Source organism: Gossypium arboreum, chromosome 11, assembly GCF_025698485.1.
Source record: "Gossypium arboreum isolate Shixiya-1 chromosome 11, ASM2569848v2, whole genome shotgun sequence".
Taxonomy (NCBI): Eukaryota; Viridiplantae; Streptophyta; class Magnoliopsida; order Malvales; family Malvaceae; genus Gossypium; species Gossypium arboreum.
The window spans coordinates 8,729,271-8,745,369 of record NC_069080.1 but is presented as its reverse complement, the minus strand read 5'-3'; the positions used below and the strand labels follow the sequence as shown (position 1 = coordinate 8,745,369).

General features: G+C 37.1%; 2 protein-coding genes across 3 annotated transcripts; both read left to right on the top strand.

Moving 5' to 3' along the window:
- Nucleotides 1-211: 211 nt before the first annotated feature.
- LOC108465675 (C-terminal binding protein AN-like) lies at nt 212-8,896 on the top strand. Its single transcript, XM_053021151.1, has 9 exons — nt 212-1,323; nt 2,187-2,407; nt 4,521-5,133; nt 5,698-5,866; nt 5,961-6,091; nt 6,591-7,385; nt 7,532-7,579; nt 8,213-8,326; nt 8,676-8,896. The coding sequence occupies exons 1-9, from the start codon at nt 655-657 to the stop codon at nt 8,748-8,750; spliced, it is 2,835 nt and encodes a 944-aa protein (XP_052877111.1). The 5' UTR covers nt 212-654; the 3' UTR covers nt 8,751-8,896.
- A 2,112-nt stretch (nt 8,897-11,008) lies between these two features.
- On the top strand, nt 11,009-13,983 carry LOC108465672 (protein REVEILLE 5-like). 2 transcript variants are annotated; one of them, XM_017766046.2, is made up of 8 exons: nt 11,009-11,539; nt 11,864-11,921; nt 12,025-12,148; nt 12,225-12,401; nt 12,493-12,621; nt 12,895-13,004; nt 13,106-13,165; nt 13,504-13,983. In XM_017766046.2, exons 1-8 carry the CDS (start codon nt 11,301-11,303, stop codon nt 13,546-13,548), a joined length of 942 nt encoding a protein of 313 aa, XP_017621535.1. In that variant the 5' UTR covers nt 11,009-11,300; the 3' UTR covers nt 13,549-13,983. The 2 variants fall into 2 exon arrangements, with proteins under 2 accessions (XP_017621535.1, XP_052877446.1); XM_053021486.1 differs by having other exon boundaries at nt 11,075-11,539; nt 12,904-13,004.
- The last annotated feature ends 2,116 nt before the right edge of the window (nt 13,984-16,099 follow it).

Below are 16,099 nucleotides of genomic sequence, written 5' to 3'. Positions count from 1 at the left end.
TATTTTATACTCGTACTTTCAATTTTTAAAGCATTGTTAATTCTTTTTAAAAATTTAATATAATTAATACAAATAATTAAATTTTACATGGCACGGGAAAGAAACTAATTATGGATATATATTAAAACATTTTTACATAAATTTATTTTTCAGTCGCATCATAACTTATTCGAAGTGAGCATGGTGAGAGTGAGTGGACGAGGGGCAGAGCAGAGGTGTGTCAGGGCCTATGATATGATTCTACACTCACACCAAGATCCTGGGCCCAAGCCAGCAAAATATGAAAGCGACGCGTGTCTTTAACCATTAATATCTCACCTCGCCATCTAAGCTCCCTGAGGCAGAGCCGCATAGGTTCTTGTCTTTGACTCGGCCCTTGTTTTGCTCTTGGCCACTGCCATTGCCGAATTATTAACTTCAAATTCACAACAAACCTTCCAAAAACAAACAAACAATCAACAACAAAAACCATCCTTGAGGGTGTTCATTCCCAGCCCCTCAATCTTCCTAAACCCTAAAATCCCCCCCCCCCCCCCATAAAAAAAAACTAAATCCCATTTCTTTTTTCCTTCCCATTTCGGTCATTCACGGTTATCCCCAAAATTTCCTACTTTTGATATCCCAATCATTCCCTCCCTCTCTAATTTGTATGTCATGGACCATCAAATGCATGATCGTTCGTCAATTCTAGCCCAGAAAACCTCGAATTCCTACGATCTCATAAACCATTCCTCGGTATGGCTCGAAATCCGTCTCTTTTATGTTCGAATTGCGCCCTGCGTGGTCGACAACGTTCCCGACCACCTAACGCTCTGCCACCTCCGCCGCGAAATCGGTGTCTCTCTCGAAATCAACGGCTCTCGTGTCCCGGCTTCTGATTCGGCCGTCCTTACCCTTCGCTGCGACCGTCTCAATCGGGAATCATCCGAGGTTACTTATTTAAGCACCGATAGCGTCCGTGTCACGGGAGGGTTTGAATTCGAGGCTTACGAGGATGAAAAGAAGGTATTGTTGTGTGGCTCGTTGGAAAGGATGGAAGGAGAGTGGAGCATGGATTGTTATCTGGCGGCAGCGGCTAAGGAACCTGGAAATTCAGCTTTTTTTAAGCCCAAGATGGGTGTTTCAGCGCCGAGTATTGAAGTTTATATTGCCGGGTGTTGTGCTGGCAGGCCCGTGATATTGACCAAGACAATACTTGGGAGCCCTAGGAGGAAAGGAGCATCGAGGCTTAAATGGATGTTGGATGCAATTCCTGAGGACGAGGAATTCGGGAAAGGGAATGATAAGGGTGGCAATGGGTTTATCAGACACCGGAAATTGCAGGTAAAATGTAACTGGTTTTATTGTCAGTTTTTTCAATATCTGATCAATATTCATTATGTTGATGTAGATGCAATCATTCAAGCATGGTAGAAGCAGATTGGCATTGAGTGAAAAATGTTGATTGTTTAAAACTCTTATGACAGGGTTTCAAAGGTTATTTATGTTATTGGTGCACAAAGATTGTTCTTGCTTTTATAATTCTGCGAGTCGAAATGCCATCTGGGCTTTGGGTTGACTATATATGATGGGAAAGTTATTTTTTTGTCAGATGGTAGGCACCAAGGATTTATGTATGACGATACTTCTAGGGATATAATTGCGTTCTACCTGTTTCTTGATAAAGGGTTGCCGTTTTCTTTGCTGTAATTATGATGATTAGGTCGTTCATTTGCACCTCCAAGCAGTTTTTTTTTTTTTTTTGGGGGGGGGGGGCATCTAATCCGAATTATTTAGGGTATTGTCAGCTGCTCTGAGTAATCGGTTTTTTATATTTTCCCACCCAAATTTGTCTCCTGGATTCACTTTTAGGGTGCAAATATAATATGTCTGAGTTCCGGAGGAATAAGAGCAACAGCTGCCTGTTATGATGGCATAGCTACATCATAAACCAACATAGGATGACTGCTGCTTTGAGTTTCTTATTTTCTTTTTATACAGATGTATATATAAGTTTGTTTCTTTACCCCTTGTGTGTAACAACGAGCTTCAAAATAACAATGGGAATATCCAAAATGTGCTTGTTTTGTGCATTGCAGTAGATTCTCAGCTTCTATTTTTTCTTTCTTGCAATTCAATTTGTCCATTAATGGTTTTCTTGTCATCACATTTTACTACAATGGAATGATTGTTGTGGTGGTGTACAGGTTACAGATGCCGAAGTCGAAGATTACGACTCGGATGGTAAAATTGGACTTAGTCACTATGCTGAAGAAATGTATGCTGGCGAAGATGGCCAACTTTCATGGTTTAATGCCGGTGTTAGAGTTGGTGTTGGAATTGGCCTCGGAGTGTGCCTTGGGGTTGGAGTCGGAGTTGGACTGCTTATGCGATCATATCAAGCAACTACCCGGAATATCAGGAGGAGGTTTTTCTAAGATAGATCTCTTCACCTATCAGCTTCGTTTTTTGTTCTAATCATAAAGGAGAAGGATATCTTTCAGGATTTTGATGGCAATCTGGAAGATATCAGGGTTTCAGGCCAGAAATAAATGAAAAGCACAGGACAGCAACTCAAACTTATAAATGCAAGGTCCTTTTGGGTTCTGGTAGGTGGGTGGAACTTGTTTGCTTAGCATGGTTAAGATATGAAATTGCTCTCGAGAATCTGCTAACTGCTATAGTAAGTGACTCTACGATCCCCTCAATAGCTTAGTAGACTATGGATTGTAAATATATCGTTTTTTTAAATTACACCTTGAGCCTGTTGATATTACGGACTTGTTCAGCAGTTGGTTTGGTGTGAGGCTTGAGAGTAGTCTTCCACAAAAACATATCTAGTTTTCTATATCCTGTAGAAATTTTGATTTGTATGGTCTGTGAGAAGATCATATGTTTGTTGTTTTGGTAGGAAATGTAAAAGTTTTATGTTCTGTATCGAACTTTGGGCAATTCTTCCATTCAAATTGAGTTGCAAGCTTGTGAGCTGTCTGCTGCTTTGTGAAAACTAAATAAAAAGTCTCCGCTTTTAATTTTTAGCTTATTATACAGGTATCCTGTTTAAAAACATTGTTCATGATACAAGGTTCTGAGTTAGGTAATTGGAGGTTGGCACCTTTAGTGAGTTCTTGGAGACTCAGTGCTTCAATCAGTAGGGGCTATTTGCTACTAATTCCTACTTCTCATTCCTTAATTCTCCTGCTAATAAATGCACAAAAGAATATTTGAAAGTACTAAGGCGCTATATTCTACTCTATGATTATTGCTTTGTGTGGATCAAATTAGACGGAACTGGTTATAATATTAGGCAGTACATTACATGTACTATAATTAGAAGAATTCACTTAGATAATAGATTGTGATATTATTATTTGATTATTGTTTAAAAAATTAATGGTAAAAACTTATCGATAACTCTTTTTTACCAATTACCGATCATTAACAAAAAGCTTTTAATAATTAGAAGTGTAATTCAAAATTAAATTTTGTACTGTAAAATTGAATTTTCTGTACACGCTTTGTTTTAATACCCATTTGCCTAAGCTGTTTGGAAGGCATCCTTGCTGCATGGATTTGTTGGTGCATTCGAAAAGCGTGTAATGAATTTGTGTTCGTGGGGATCAAAACATGCTTGGGAATTGTTTTGGTCCAATCATAATGAAATCATGAATCCATATTTCTTACTCCACTCAGTGTAGAAAAGAGATCAGTCTTATGAATAGCATCCTCCATCATTTGATGGTGTCAAAACTTAACATCGATGCAACCTTTGGTCTGCTGAAAAGAGTGGTAGGCATTTCATTGCCAGGGAACCATTATTACGTGTGACATTTATTGTCCATCAGCATTTATGCTTAAAACCAAAAGCTTTGAGGTTTGACTCTGATATGATATCATTAAGAACCAAGAATTGTGGAATGTAACAACTTTGGACTGATCAATGGTGCTAAATAATGTGATCATCCATGACTGACTACATGCGCCAACGTCAAGTTACAACAAAGTTGCAGATTGGATGACACATGTTCCCTTATGATTCCTAATGAACTAATAATTCTCGCGTTCTTTAACGAAAGAAAGAAGGGGATGTTTCGTATACTATATATTTGGACGGAGTTTTTGTAACATATATGCATGTAATGTCACAATTCATAGCCTAGCCTACTATATAAAATGTGGCAGACAGAGCTTCAAAAAACAAAAATCTTATGCCAATAGTCTGAACGCAGCGCAGGGCGTTTATTTGCCAAAAACTGGGACATAATTGGAATTTTGAAATTAATGGTCAGTTGCCCAAAAACAAGGGTACACATTTCATTCCTTTAAAATTTCTCCCGAAGCTGAGGTGCTACATCAAGCAACAAGGATAAGACAAGACGCGTAACCACAGTTTTACTTATGCAAGCAACTACCCCTGGCGAAACTTTAGCCCCGCAAAATGCCCAAAGTTACACTCATCAACCATATCCAGTACCAGTAACCTCTAATTCCCACCCGAAGTCTCTTTTAACCTCGTCACAATAGTGAGTGCACGATCCGAGGATGAACCTCGCCTCCAACTCCACGGCGTCGCCTATGCTCAGATCCTCTTCCGGAATGCGTCACCGTGACAACCCTACGCCTCTCCCTTTGGTTATTTCCCTCAACTGCATTGAAGATTGCGCCCTCGAGCAAGAATCCTTAGCCGGCGTCGCAGTGGTCCACCACGTCCCTCTCAGCAGCTTAGGCGACGGGAAGATCGAGGGGGCCGCCGCCGTTCTTCTCCACTCCCTTTCCTACCTCCCTCGAGCTGCCCAGCGTCGCCTCCGTCCTTACCAGCTCATCCTCTGCCTCGGCTCTTCTGACCGCGCCGTCGACTCCGCCTTAGCTGCTGACCTCGGACTACGTCTTGTCCATGTCGACGCCTCGCGAGCTGAGGAGATCGCAGACACTGTCATGGCGCTGTTTCTGGGCTTGCTCCGTCGCACGCACTTGCTCTCTCGCCACGCGCTTTCGGCTTCCGGTTGGCTTGGATCAGTTCAGCCGCTTTGTCGGGGAATGAGGCGGTGCCGAGGACTAGTGTTGGGAATTGTTGGTAGATCTGCGTCGGCTCGATCTCTGGCCTCTAGAAGCTTAGCTTTCAAAATGAGTGTGCTGTATTATGATATTGTGGAGGTAAAAGATCGGCTAGTCTCGGGAATTAATGGTCAATTAGGTTGACTTCCTACTGCACTAGACACTCTTAACTTTCTTTAACTCCGTTAGACTGCTACTTAAAATTGACCTCTTATTTCCTTCCCCAATTTAACTTCGAACTTAGCATTCCTGTACTTGCTTGTTTATGAAATTTAGCAAGTCCTAATAAGGTATTCTCTTATTTACTTTGGGCGGATGCTTTGTGAAAAGTGTCACAGATTTTGTCAAAATCAACACTATCTGAAATTGCTATAGGCATTTTGACCTGGTGTAAAGATCTTAAAGATATACTCTCTTCTAACATGTTATTCAGTTATACCTTCTTAGGTAAACTGAAAAGGAATTACAGATCTACTGCAAAGTGCATTTAAATTAAAAATGAGCTTGGTTTTTAGTGGTATATATATGCATGTTTTATATTGTTTACATGGTCCGTTAAATCAGAGTCTCACTGTTTGGATTTTAGTAATTAACAATTATTTCTCATGCTGTTGGATCAATTTTCCATTGGAATAAAATTTCCTCTGAATCATGTTTTTACAGGACAATGGAAAAGTAAGTAGGTCGTCTATAACATTCCCATCAGCTGCCCGTAGAATGGATACACTTAATGATTTACTAGCTGCAAGTGACCTTATATCACTTCATTGCGCTTTAACAGATGAAACCATTCAGATTATAAATGCTGAATGTTTGCGGCATATAAAACCTGGTACTTTTGCTTTCATTTGTTGTTCCAAGAAATTTATGATTTCTTCTCCTTCTTTTGTATGAGTCTGTTTATTTTTCGGGGTATTTCCCTTTAGGGGCTTTTCTTGTAAATACGGGTAGCAGCCAGCTCTTGGATGATTGTGCATTGAAGCAGCTTCTCATTGATGGCACTTTAGCTGGTTGTGCGCTGGATGGAGCTGAAGGACCACAGTGGATGGAAGCGTGGGTATGATGAATTTTCTTATGCTATGAGTTCAGATTTTACCGTGCTATGCTGTTTATATAGGAAGATAGTGATTATCTTTAAAATTGTGTGTGTCTAGACAGAATTGGTTCTTTTTGTGTTTTGAAACACCAAAAAGGTCTCTGGGTCTGTGGTCAGGTTACAAGATCAGCCATCTAAATGAGTTCATCTTTGCAATATGTTACATTCTTGTTTCTGTTCCATGACATATCGGATTCCTTCCATTTTCCATAATCTGCGATTTTAGTTGAATTCTGTTCCAGTACATGCAAATTCCAAGCATGCTGAGGTCAAAATTTTATAATTCTGCATATCTTTATCTCCTTCATCATCTTCATCTAAGATAAAATAGTACTTTTCAGCTTGTGATAGAAAGAGTCAGTTTCACCTGTGTTGAGGTAGTATATTGCCATTTTGTTTTCCATAACTAAGATTACTGAAGATTTAACTAATCAAATTATCCTCACATACTTTGTTTCAGGTGAAGGAGATGCCCAATGTATTGATACTTCCTCGAAGTGCTGATTATAGTGAAGAAGTGTGGATGGAGATTAGGGAGAAGGCTATCTCTATGTTGCAAACATTCTTTTGTGATGGGGTTATTCCAAAGGATGCTACTTCTGATGAGGATGAGGAAGAAAGTGAAATAGTTGATGAAAAAGGACAGTCTAGCATACAAGAGAAAGAAAGTGCTTTGCGGGGATCCAGCGGTGAACAATTTACTGATGATATTCAACATAGTCCTGAAAGTTCCCTTAAAAAGGATACCAACCAAGCTAAGGATTATCCTAATCAGAACCAGCATTCTGGTATGTCTTCTGGTACTCCAACTAAATCAGATGCTAAACGCAGCAGATCAGGTAAAAAAGCCAAAAAGAGGCATGCCCGCCGAAATAACCTACAAAAATCGGATGAGCCCTTAATATTAGAGAAAGAAATTACTTCACAAAGAGAAGATGACACTGCTATGAGTGGCACAGATCAAGCATTAAGTTCTGGTTCTCGTTCTCCTGTAGACTCAAGAAGTAGGAAAACACCTAAAGAATTAACACAAGGGTCAACTTCTGACCAACTTCTTAAGATGAGCAGGAACCTAAGTGGACAGTCTGGGGATTTGCTGAAGGAGGGATATGTTATAGCTATGCATGCAAGAGATCGACCTGCACTCCATCTGTCCAGACAAAGAGTTAAAGGTGGTGGTTGGTTCCTAGATAGCATGTCAAATGTAACTAAAAGAGATCCTGCAGCCCAGTTCCTTGTTGTCTGCAGAAGCAAGGTTTGTTGACAGGAATTTATGACTTTTGCAGTTGGTCCTTACTTTCTGCACTGCCTTTACTTGAAATTATTTTTGGTCGGCTTTGTTTGAACTATAGTTCTGGGGCTTTTGGCAATTGTAGTTGAAAATTTTATGCATTTTTCCAGGACACAATTGGTCTGCGTTCTTTTGCTGCTGGTGGGAAGTTGCTGCAGGTAACTTTACATTTTACAAATTATTAGGGAATCTCTTGCTAAGCATGACTTCACTTAAAAACTTGTTCCATCTTTTGATTGATTCTTAGCTCAAAATTTCACTGTGAATCAGTACCAGGAATTTGTCGTGAAATAGTCTTTTAAAATTTTAAAGAGCCTGTGCAATTAAAAGTTTTTGGGTGAAATTCTAATTTATGCTATTGTTATTGGCTAATGTTTTCTTTGAATTAGAGCAAAGTAATCTTCTCTGGGTAATACCTCTAATTTTGTCACCTATATACGAGAGTAGTTATGTTGTACCTTCTCATTAGAATATTGCAATTTTTATGACATTATCAGCCTAGACACAATGATGGCTTTTTGGTCCCAAAAGAGCACACTTGTTTTGCTGTTGCACTTCTCTTTAAATATGTTGAAATCCAGCTTACACTGGGTAAATAGACATTTCAAAGGGAGAGAGATTTTCAGTGGCAATGTATCTCAAACAATGTTGCATATTTAAGATACTAAATAAGAATGCTAGTATAGACAATTGGGGTATTGAGAAATCTTTTGTTGTCTTATGTTTTAATCCATTCTTAGTTTCTGCTTTGTGATGAAGTCAGATTTTAGTGGTCTATATTCTCGTGGCAGATTAATAGAAGAATGGAATTTGTATTTGCGAGTCACAGTTTTGATATTTGGGAAAGTTGGACATTGCAAGGTCCGTTGGAGGAATGTAGGCTGGTCAATTGCAGAAATCCTTCAGTAAGTGCCCATCATTTATGTAATCCTCTTTGTACTGACTATATAGTGTATGAACGCCTTAATTCTAGGTTATATTACCCGGATATGAAAGCGAGTATGGACATAGACTCGACAAAATGTATCAACTATTTAAGAATAAAAAGAAGCAATTCCAAATATTTGAAAGATTTTACCTCCATATTTTATATTGGATTATGTTTTACGGTACAAGTATCCCGACATGGATATTTTAAAGAAAATAAATAGTGCATAGCTCAGATAAGTGTCTCTCCGTAGATTGTTCTCCCTTTTCTCCTTTGCGGTGTTACCTTCTCTCATTGTCCTTTGCTTCGATTACTTGAAATGGCAGGCAATTTTGGATGTACGCATAGAGATTCTGGCAGCTGTAGGGGAGGATGATGGGGTAACTCGGTGGCTTGATTAGGTTGTCAACGGATTTAGCGGCTAACTTTTCGATAGCCTACTTTTATTTTTTATTTTAAAATTCTTCCGAGTTTGTATTTCCAAACGAAATCGCCAGAACGGTTTGTAAATCTTTCTTTACTAATTTTTGTTCATTATTTTGGTTTATTTTTGGGTGGGGGAAGCATTATGAGCATTGAAAATCCATTACAGATGAGCTAAAAGGTCGGGGGAGGATCCAAAAGTAATGTGCAATTGTGACTCGTTGCATATTGTTAGCGGTACATGGTTCACGTGACATGTTGAATCGGACCCCACCCTCCGTCCTCTAGCCAAGCATCTGACGCAAGCATGCTTAACTAATAATTTCGTTTTCGATTACGACATAAATTACCGGTTAAACTATTAAAATAATTATTTTTGTTTGTATCATGTTACATTTTAATTATTTATATTTAAAATATTATATTTTAATTATTTATGTTATTATTTTATTACGAAATGGTTATTTTGCCGTTAATATTTGTTTCTTTTCAAACGGTAGTTTGCTGTGACAGTTAAAATAAGTTTTTAAATGTCAATGTGGATGCCAACATGGATGTCAAGTTAGATGAGAAAAGTCAAAAAATTTTATGACAATAAAATACAAAATTTTGTATTAAAATTTAATTTTTTTATTTAAAAAGAAGTAATAGTTAAGTTTTTTTTTTGTTATCATCATATAAGAACAAAACAATAGCAATAAGGGGAAGAAATGGACGCACTGACTTGTATACCTGCTTGCTACTGGTTGTCCAAATAAACAAAGGTGAAGCATGCTTTTTTTTTTTTTCATATGTAAAAAAAATTATAATATTTGAACTTAAAACTCAGGTAAAGAATAAAAAAAACCGTTACTTATTGTAATTCATGTCAAGATCTTCCATTGAATCAACCTTTTATTCTTCCATTTTGAATAAAAAATTCAACTGATTGATGGAGTACTCAATTTGATTTTTATTGTTTTGATAACTATGAAAATGGATGGTTTTTTAAGTCAAAATAGAAACGAAAACTAAAAGAAAAAGGAGACCAATGGTTCTTTTTTCTAGTTTAAAGATTAACCCGATGCATTAGTTTTGATTATTTCGAAAACCAAATTAACATTTTCTTTTAATTTATTTAATTAAAAGATTAATTAATTTACTTCATTGGACATCTACATTAACATTTAAAACTCATTTTAACTGCTACGTCAAATTATTGTTTGGGAGGTAATAATCTTAATGATAAAATGATTATTTCGTAACAAAACGATAACATTAAGACTAAAATATAATATTTTAAACATAAGTAATTTGAAGTAAATAAAAATGATTATACTAATAATTTACAGGTAGTAGACCGTTGTTTAGCCAACTATCCACCCACAAACTGCTTTTTTCCGGCAATGGTATGAAGTACAAGCACTCGTTTCCAACATCTACCTTAGCTGCTTATTTTGACGGTATAACCTTGTAAATAAAATAATTCTGAGCGAAATATTACACGAACCACTTGTTATTGTCTAAATTGCTGATGTTTTTATGATTAAGTTCACTGGTTTTTTATGAAATCCTGGAAAGCTTTGATAAACACATTTGCTTCCTATGAGTCTAGAATTTTAGTTTTTAAGCCTCCCAAGATTTGGACGGTGCTAACATGATCATACTTGATGTTACACCCGTGGCATCCACTTTACCTTTTGAATAGAATAAAGGTTAATATATATATATATATATTCTTTTATTTGAAATTTAAATTGTTTATAAAAAAAGATTACTTTTTTTTTCAGTAAGTAGTAGTAGGTGGGGAAAAAAATCTTCATGAGTTAGAGAGAGAAAAAATAGTTTATTTTTATCGAAATATTAGATTGTGATGTAGTTAAGATGCGGGTAAAAAGAAATATAAAAAAAGTAAAATTTGGAAATCTTCCATGAATTAGCTTTGTTTTTTTTTTTGAATATGATATATTTAATATGCGAGTGAAGGAAATTTATAAAAAATTATATAAAAATTAAAATTGACTTTAAAAACAATTATCATAGCACATTTAACCAATATCTTAGTTGAAGAGTGGAAACAATGAAAGAGGGCACACCGCAACTGATTGATTCGAATGTTACTTATAAATAAATTAATTTCAGTTGAATCTTTTATAAATATTACTTAAAATAATTAATTTTGATTTTAAAAATTTTAAAAATGGCAGACATAATTCCAAATTACTGGTATAAAAGAATAATGATTGGATGAGATTGTAAGTCACTGTCGTTCTTTCCAAAAAAAAAAAAACATAGCTACTGTCGTCCACATCAATCTAATGATCTAAAGTTATCCACGTGTACGGTAAAAGCTCGCCATTATGTAAAATCCGGAGTTTTTGGTTGTGCCGTCTCCCGCACCATGGAAACCAACCATACCCCTTTCTATATAAAATCTCATTGTCAGTTCCCTTACCACACTTCATTGCTCCTCGCCTTTTGTCTGCATTTTCTGGAAGTTAAATTATACATAACAAGAGAAAGGAAAGCAAAACCAAAGCCTTAAGCTTATGGTGTCCGTGAGCCCCAACCCGGCTCCTGGGTTTTACTTTTTCGATCCCATGAATATGGGTCTTCCTGGTCTTAGTTCTCTGCGGCCTGCCAACGCGGTGGCGCCTCCTCCCCCTACTACCGGTTCGCCGTATTTGGAGGATCCGAGTAAGAAGATCCGGAAGCCTTACACTATTACCAAGTCGAGAGAAAGCTGGACTGAGCAGGAGCACGATAAGTTTCTCGAAGCTCTTCAATTGTCAGTAAATTCATTAAGATATTTTTTTTTTCTGATTTTAGCTACTGTTTTGTTTGTTGGAAAATTGAATTGAGTGAAGTAAGAGGCAAAGTCAATTCCTTTTTCTTTTCCTAGTTTGGTTTTTACTCCACATAAATGGCGTTGTTTGTTTGGTGAGTTACTGGATTAACATACTGATATTAACTCCAAGTGTATAACTTAAGTTCATTCAATGCATAGAATTTGCATTAGCCTCCAAGATAGCAATTCTGTTGTTTACGCTTTAGATGCACATTTCCTGGCTCATGGTGCTGATGTAGTTCCTTCATCAATTTATCATTGTAGATTTGATCGTGATTGGAAGAAGATTGAAGCATTTGTTGGGTCCAAGACAGTAATCCAAGTAATTAAAAAATATATATATGTTATGATTTCTTCACTAACTACTAGGCTATATGTTATTTTCGATATGTTTTACTGAACGCCTCAATGGATGCTCTTGGCAGATCCGTAGCCATGCACAAAAGTATTTCCTTAAGGCTCAAAAAAATGGGGCAACTGAACATGTACCTCCCCCTCGGCCAAAAAGGAAATCAGCTCATCCGTACCCACAAAAAGCTCCCAAAAATGGTCAGTGAGGCCGCGACATTCGTATTCTTTTTAGGCAATTCTTGATCTTAAATTGACCCTCATCTACTTGTTGCAGCTGCTGTTGTACCCCAAGTGGTTGGACCGTTTCAATCTTCATCTGCCTTGCTTGAATCTGGTTATACCTACAGACTAGATTCATCATCAGTGCTTGAAAAGCCAATTGCTAAGGGAGCTTGGTCTTCCAGGGGTTACGACTCTGTCCCACCTGTCACTGTTTCTCAACGGACTAAAGGTTTTTAATTATTCCTGCACCTTTTTATGACCTTGTTCTCTTCCTCTTGAGTCTCAATACTATAGTAACATACTGATATTGTATGTTGTAGATGATGCAACATTTGCTGGACCAAATATTGCGCCCAACTGCTGTTACAGTAGTAGTAAGGAAAGCACTCCCAGTATTTGGTCATTTGGTGAAACAATTGCCCAAGGGGATCATAGGAAGCAATCTAGAGGTTAGTATTTTTATTTCTACTTTGAGCTTGATACTGGCATCAATGGACGATGTTAATGTATTTTTGTGGACTTCAAATTTTTGCTTAGTTCACTCCAGAGAAAAAGCTTCATTCAAAATTTGGGTAACTATTTACTTGGTTTTGTTGCTGTCATTCAAACACTTGACTTTTAGGAAAACCATATAAAGAAAAATCTTTTTGATGCTTTCCTGTCATGAATTTTCCTTTGCCCTTTTGACGATAACTCAAAAACTCTGCTTTTATTTGATGCAGTTGTGCCAGATTTTTCTCAGGTGTACACTTTCCTTGGCAGTGTCTTTGACCCCGGTGCAAGTGGGCACTTGCAGATATTGAAGCAGATGGACCCAATAAATGTGGAAACAGTATGTCACCCTGAATGATGTTCATATTCTGAATGTTTCAGTTGGCTGTGTGTGTCGAGGTAGAGATTTCATTGTATCTTAGAATCTTATGGTCTTTGCAGGTGGTGTTGTTGATGAGAAATCTTGCTACCAATTTGAAAAGCCCCGAGTTTGAGGATCAAGTAAGTTCTTGCTCCTCTTATTGGCATGCATTTAGATTCACTGTTGGCACTCGCACTGTATATGTCTAATTTTATGATTCAGTTTTTAGGCCCGAAACATTATCTGCTCTTATAAAACTGAAACCACATTCAAGTTGAATATGAACTGATCACTCTTTACCTCCTTACCATCATTTGTCTTGTATAAATGTCATCCTGTGATTTTGTTTTATAATTTCTTCTTTGCAAAAGAAAATGAAAACTGGTTAATGCCAAAAGATTAAACACAATTGTTTCATTTTTCATCTATTAGGAATAGAGATTTCATTTTTTACTGACTAATAATAAAATGAATGCAGAGAAGGTTGCTTTCAACGTATGATGCAGAGTCCAGAGGAGGTTAAATTTGGTAGATTCTACAATGTTATTCACCATCATAAACCAGCTACTGCTGTTACAACAGCATAATAAGTTACTTGAAAGTTTTTGAACCATCCTTTCTTTGTCAGCTCATTGCTCTTTTGATGGCTTGAGCACCAGGCTGCAAGAAAAACGGATGCAGCCGGTTAACTTGCAAACAAGACGTAGAGGTCAGATGTGCATGTATATATGGACACATGTATGTAATGTATGTATGTATGTACGTATGTACATATGTGAGGTGTAGATATGATCTTTCGTGGACCTGGTAGCTTGTCATATAGACTGGTGTCCTTTTTTATGCACTGTGTATATCATACAAAAGTCGTTGGTTAAGAGGCTAATATCATGTATAAAAAGAGCCGTTGAGTTTTCCACTGTAAATATTCTCAGGACTAATAAAATTAGGGTTTGCATTACCGTCATTGACTCATTTCCCAATGCTGTGCCGTGCTTATTAGAATCAATTTTTATCTGGTACAATTTCTATACCCAGTGTAATTCTTTTACTCCTTAAAATTACCTAATTGGATTACATTTACATAGCTGAAATCCACCATTTGTAAAAACATATATCAATTGTCAGCTGTGCTAATGTTACTAAATCATGACCTTATAATGTTCTTTGCAGACAATTAACTTTAGCATGGATGGTGTTGGTGAATTTGAAGCCATGGAACGTGGTCTAATACTCTTATTTTGATTTCATGTTAGCATCAACTAGAAAATGCACGCATGCAAAGCTTCCTTTAAAAAACATGAAACCAAACCCAGTATAACTGAATGTTTCAGTTGGAAAAAATTTCCCGTGCATATATACCAATTTTTTTAAAGAAAATAAAAATAAGCTCATCATAGTTCAGACTATCGGCACATACTTTTTCAGGTTGGGTCACAAAGGCCATGTATAGAAACTTCCGACATTTTTCAACTGTTTGAAAGAATTTCCACGTAAACTCGGGAAAATCATCCCCAACAATGGTGTTAGCATCAACATTTTTCATTTTTAAGTGAAAATTCTTTCAGGCATGTTTGAAAAAAATGATGTTACAAAACAAACAATCGAATGCAGTAGGTTGAGTGAAGGTGGTTCATTTTATTTGAAAGCAAAATCAATGTTGGGTAAAACTCCTGAGCTGTTATTATTAACACCCAAAACTATTGGCGACACTAATACCTCTGGAGCTCCAAGATTGTAGACAAAATTATCTAAGCTGGGAGATGGACAAGGTACGCATGAATGATGCACCTGGAGTACATTGGACTCAATATGATGCTGAGATGCGAGTTGGGTTTTGTAAGAATGAATCACACATCCTATGTTTGAGTTTGTTAGCTTGAAGCACACTAATATTGTGGATGATTACTACAAAGAATTTGAAGCTCTATTAAACTTGTTCCAATTGTGTGATGATTATGCTTTAAATATCTTTACTAGCAACCTTAGATCTAAAATTTCTCATATCTGCAACGGCAGCCAATGAATGCTCCGGAGGGACTCAATTGACAGGCCAAATTGCCGGTCAGGTTTCTCAAACGGGAAACCATCAGACAACTGGTGCAAAACAAATTTCCTTTTTATTTTTTATCAGTTGAGTTCACAGAATCCATCAGTTTTCTCTCCAGCTGTTGATGCCAATGCAAGGAGTCCACAAAAGCCTTCTATTGGCCACAAGAAACCACTTGAACCTCTTGCTTCATCACAAATCCTGAGAATGATTGTCAGTGGTCTACTATAACCGAAACTAAAGGATATTCGGTCCATCTTTAAGATTAACCATTTTGTACACATTTTAACGGGATTCCCCGCAGTAGAAGGAGAATGGTATTCGAGGCCTTCTCTGACCACGGCATTTATCAACTCAATGATATTTGACGGTCACCTCTGTTGCATGCAGATTTCATTTATTTATTTCAAATAAGGGTCAGATTTCCAAATAGGGAACTTCACTAAAATTTGACATTCTATGTTAACGTTGAGCACTTTATTGATGATATCTAGTTTCTCTATGTGTACATTTATTTCTGCCTTTTTTATATAAGCAATGTTGATCCTTTTATTGGTATCTACTTTCTCTATGTTGTTGGTAGTGGCCAAATGGGGGAGATGATATATCAAAACGGCAGCAGATTAAGGGGAGACAAAGGCAAGGTAAAATCAGTAAAGATAATCATGCCATGGAATTTGCTAAGCACCATCCCTTTACCAAGTATTTACATTAAGTTACTAATTCTTGGATACAGTCCGGATGAAAGAGGACGTCTTTGCTGTACGTGCTGCTGTTAGGGGAGATGATATATCAAAACGGCAGCTAACGACCGAACAAGCCTGGCATAGATGTGCGAGTGGGGAAATGGGAAAGGATGAAAAAGCCAGTTCTCAAGCAGGTAAAGATTTGAACCATAAGTCTTCCTCAACATATGGATTTAAGCACAAAGGACAATCAAGAGCCTGAATGGAACCTCGCTTATATTTTTCCAAAAGGAATCCACTCATTGTAATTGCCCAAACTTATTTTATGTTGTAATATAACG

Coding starts and splice junctions, on each gene's coding strand:
- LOC108465675 (XM_053021151.1), top strand. CDS start 655: ATGGACCATCAAATGCATGATCGTTCGTCAATTCTAGCCCAGAAAACC. Junction 2,408..4,520: donor ACCCGGAATATCAGGAGGAG/GTTTTTCTAAGA, acceptor GCACGATCCGAG/GATGAACCTCGCCTCCAACT. Junction 5,134..5,697: donor TGTATTATGATATTGTGGAG/GTAAAAGATCGG, acceptor ATGTTTTTACAG/GACAATGGAAAAGTAAGTAG.
- LOC108465672 (XM_017766046.2), top strand. CDS start 11,301: ATGGTGTCCGTGAGCCCCAACCCGGCTCCTGGGTTTTACTTTTTCGAT. Junction 12,149..12,224: donor ACAAAAAGCTCCCAAAAATG/GTCAGTGAGGCC, acceptor TACTTGTTGCAG/CTGCTGTTGTACCCCAAGTG. Junction 13,166..13,503: donor GCCCCGAGTTTGAGGATCAA/GTAAGTTCTTGC, acceptor AAATGAATGCAG/AGAAGGTTGCTTTCAACGTA.